General features: G+C 53.1%; 1 protein-coding gene across 1 annotated transcript in view; it reads left to right on the forward strand.

Moving 5' to 3' along the window:
* LOC121364448 (FACT complex subunit SPT16-like) overlaps positions 1–3920 on the forward strand; it is a gene marked incomplete at its 5' end in the record, with an annotated part of 12304 nt that overhangs the window by 4388 nt on the left and 3996 nt on the right. Inside the window, 3 exons of the mRNA XM_041487731.1 lie at positions 654–770; positions 1399–1572; positions 3728–3880. Of these exons, the coding sequence (XP_041343665.1) occupies positions 654–770; positions 1399–1572; positions 3728–3880 (444 nt within the window). The remainder of the gene's footprint in view (positions 1–653; positions 771–1398; positions 1573–3727; positions 3881–3920) is intronic.

Below are 3920 nucleotides of genomic sequence, written 5' to 3' on the forward strand. Positions count from 1 at the left end.
GGGCTGAGGTGAATTTGGGGGAGTTGAGGTGAATTTGGGGGGGGCTGAGGTAAAGTTGGGAGGTTTGAGGGAAATTTGCGACGGCTGAGGTGAATTTGGGGGGTTTGAGGGAAATTTGGCAGGTTTGAGGAGGATTTGGTGAGGCCTGAGGTAATTTTGGGGATGCTGAGGTAAATATGGGGGTTTGAGGTAAACTTGGGGGGTTTGAGGTAAACTTGGGGTGGTTGAGGTGAATTTGGGAGGGCTGAACTAAACTGGGGGGGGAGGCTGTGGGAAATTTGGGAGATTTGAGGTAAATTTGGGGGATTTGAGGCAATTTTGGGGAATCTGAGGTGAATTTGGGAGGGCTGATGTAATTTTGGGGATGCTGAGGTAAATTTGGGGGCTTTGAGGTAAATTTTGGGAGATTTGAGGTAAACTTGGGGTGGTTTGAGGTAAATTTGGGGTATTTAAGGTAAATTTAGGGGCATTTGAGTTAAATTTGGGAGATTTGAGGTAAACTTGTGGGGTCTGAAGTGAATTTGGGGGAATTGAAGTAAGTTTTGGGAGATTTGAGGTAAATTTGGGGGGTTCGAGGTAAATTTGAGGGTTTTTAGAGTGAATTTAGGGTGAATTTTGGGGGGAATTTGGGGTGAATTGGGTTATTTTGGGAGTCTCACCCCTGTTTTCTCCCCCAGAAAGGGGAGGATGAGTTCGGGGGCGTCGATGCCATCGTGGTGGCTGTGGGGGTGGACGAGGAGATCGTCTACGCCAAATCCACGGCGCTGCAGGTGAGGGGAAAACCCAAAAAAACCCCAAAATCCCTGAGGGGAAATAACAAAATCCCCAAAAATCCCAAAATTCCTGAGGGGGAAATCCCAAAATGCTGAAAAAAACTCAAAATCCCTGAGGGGAAATAACAAAATCTTAAAAAAAACCCTGATAATACCTGAGGGGAAAATCCAAAAATCCCAAAATCCCTCAGGGGAAAATCCCAAAGTCCTGAAAAAAAACCCCAAAATCCCTGAGACTGTCCATTTTTGGGGTTCTTCTGCCCATTTTTGGGTTTCCGTATTGGTTTTTGGGGTTCTTGGGTTGGTTTTTGAGGTTCTTCTGTCCATTTTTGGGGTTCCTTTGTCCATTTTTGGGTTTCCCTATTGGTTTTTGGGGTTCTTGGGTTGGTTTTTGAGGTTCTTCTGTCCATTTTTGGGGTTCCTGTGTCTGTGCCCATGTTTGGGGTTTCCCTGTCAGTTTTTGGGGTTCCCATCCGTTTTTTTGATTCCTGTGTCCATTTTTGGGGTTCCTGTCTCATTTTTTGGTGCTCCTGGCCCATTTTTTGGGCTATTTCTGTGGGGTTTTCGGTATTCCTGTGTTTTGGGGTGTCAGATTTTGGGGTGACCCCGATGTCCCCGTCCCCAGACGTGGCTCTTCGGCTACGAGCTGACCGACACGGTGATGCTGTTCTGCGAGGAGCGCGCTCTCTTCCTGGCCAGCCGCAAGAAGGTCGAGTTCCTCAAGCAGGTGGCCCAGGGCAAGGGCAACGAGGGGGCCACCAACGGGCTGCCGGCCATCACCCTGCTGGTCCGGGAGAAGGTGGGATTTTGGGTCATTTTGGGGTCACTTTGGGTCATTTTGGGTCACTTGGGGTCATTTTCAGGTCATTTTTGGTCTTTTTTGGTCATTTTGGGGCTGTTTTGGGGTCCTGGGGGCCACCAACGGGCTGCTGGCCATCACCCTGCTGGTCCGGGAGAAGGTGGGATTTTGGGTCATTTTGGGGTCACTTTGGGTCATTTCGGGGTCCTTTGAGGGTCATTTTTGGTCTTTTTGGGGCCATTTTGGGGTCCTGGGGGCCACCAACGGACTGCTGGCCATCACCCTGCTGGTCCGGGAGAAGGTGGGATTTTGGGTCATTTTGGGGTCACTTTGGGTCATTTCGGGGTCCTTTGAGGGTCATTTTTGGTCTTTTTGGGGCCATTTTGGGGTCCTGGGGGCCACCAACGGACTGCTGGCCATCACCCTGCTGGTCCGGGAGAAGGTGGGATTTTGGGTCATTTTGGGGTCACTTTGGGTCATTTCGGGGTCCTTTGAGGGTCATTTTTGGTCTTTTTGGGGCCATTTTGGGGTCCTGGGGGCCACCAACGGGCTGCTGGCCATCGCCCTGCTGGTCCGGGAGAAGGTGGGATTTTGGGTCATTTTGGGGTCACTTTGGGTCATTTCGGGGTCCTTTGAGGGTCATTTTTGGTCTTTTTGGGGCCATTTTGGGGTCCTGGGGGCCACCAACGGGCTGCTGGCCATCGCCCTGCTGGTCCGGGAGAAGGTGGGATTTTGGGTCATTTTGGGGTCACTTTGGGTCATTTCGGGGTCCTTTGAGGGTCATTTTTGGTCTTTTTGGGGCCATTTTGGGGTCCTGGGGGCCACCAACGGGCTGCTGGCCATCGCCCTGCTGGTCCGGGAGAAGGTGGGATTTTGGGTCATTTTGGGGTCACTTTGGGTCATTTCGGGGTCCTTTGAGGGTCATTTTTGGTCTTTTTGGGGCCATTTTGGGGTCCTGGGGGCCACCAACGGGCTGCTGGCCATCGCCCTGCTGGTCCGGGAGAAGGTGGGATTTTGGGTCATTTTGGGGTCACTTTGGGTCATTTCGGGGTCCTTTGAGGGTCATTTTTGGTCTTTTTGGGGCCATTTTGGGGTCCTGGGGGCCACCAACGGGCTGCTGGCCATCGGGGTCATTTTGGGTCACTTGGGGTCATTTTCAGGTCATTTTTGGTCTTTTTTGGTCATTTTGGGGCCATTTTGGGGCTGTTTTGGGGTCCTGGGGGCCACCAACGGGCTGCTGGCCATCACCCTGCTGGTCCGGGAGAAGGTGGGATTTTGGGTCATTTTGGGGTCACTTTGGGTCATTGCGGGGTCCTTTGGGGGTCTTTTTTGGTCTTTTTGGGGCCTTTTTGGGGTCCTGGGGGCCACCAACGGGCTGCTGGCCATCACCCTGCTGGTCCGGGAGAAGGTGGGATTTTGGGTCATTTTGGGGTCACTTTGGGTCATTGCGGGGTCCTTTGGGGGTCTTTTTTGGTCTTTTTGGGGCCATTTTGGGGTCCTGGGGGCCACCAACGGGCTGCTGGCCATCGCCCTGCTGGTCCGGGAGAAGGTGGGATTTTGGGTCATTTTGGGGTCACTTTTTGTCATTTTGGGGTCATTTTTGGTCTTTTTTGGTCATTTTGGGGTCATTTTTGGGTCCTTATGGGGTCCTGGGGGTCACTCTCTGGTCCTGGGGGTCACTTTGGTGTTTTGGGGTTTTTTATGGGGTCCTGGGTGTCACTTCGGGTCATTATGGGGTCTTGGGGGTCTCTTGGGTCATTTCGGGGTCACTTTGGGTCATTTTCGGTCATTTTGGGTGATTTTGGGGTCATTTTGGGAGGTTTGGGTCATTTTGGAGTCACTTTGGGTCGTTTTGGGTTTTTATGGGATCCTGGGGGTCACTTTGGTGTTCCGGGGGTCACTTTTGGCTCTTTTTTGGGTCATTTTGGGGTCACTTGGGTCACTTTTGGTCACTTTGGGCTCTTTTTGGGTCATTTTGGGTCATTTAGGTGTCACTTGGGTCATTTTGGGGTCACTTTTGATCATTTTGGTGCCCTGAGGGAACTTTGGACAACCCTGAGAACGTTGGGGTTGGGTTGAGAACCTGGGGCTGGGCGTGTCCACCCTGCCCCGCCCTCCTTGGCCCCGCCCCCACCTTGGCCCCGCCCCCCGGCAGAACGAGAGCAACAAGGCCAACTTTGAGAAGCTGATCGAGGCGCTGAGGGGCAGCCGGGGCGGGCGGCGCCTCGGCGTCTTCTCCAAGGACAAGTTCCCCGGAGAGTTCATGAAGAGCTGGAACGACGCCCTCAGCAAGGAGGGCTTCGAGAAGGTCCGGGGGGCGGGGCTTGGCCGGGGGGAGGGGCTGCAGG

This window comes from Pyrgilauda ruficollis, unplaced genomic scaffold, assembly GCF_017590135.1.
Source record: "Pyrgilauda ruficollis isolate IOZ18807 unplaced genomic scaffold, ASM1759013v1 scaffold833, whole genome shotgun sequence".
NCBI classification, from domain to species: Eukaryota; Metazoa; Chordata; class Aves; order Passeriformes; family Passeridae; genus Pyrgilauda; species Pyrgilauda ruficollis.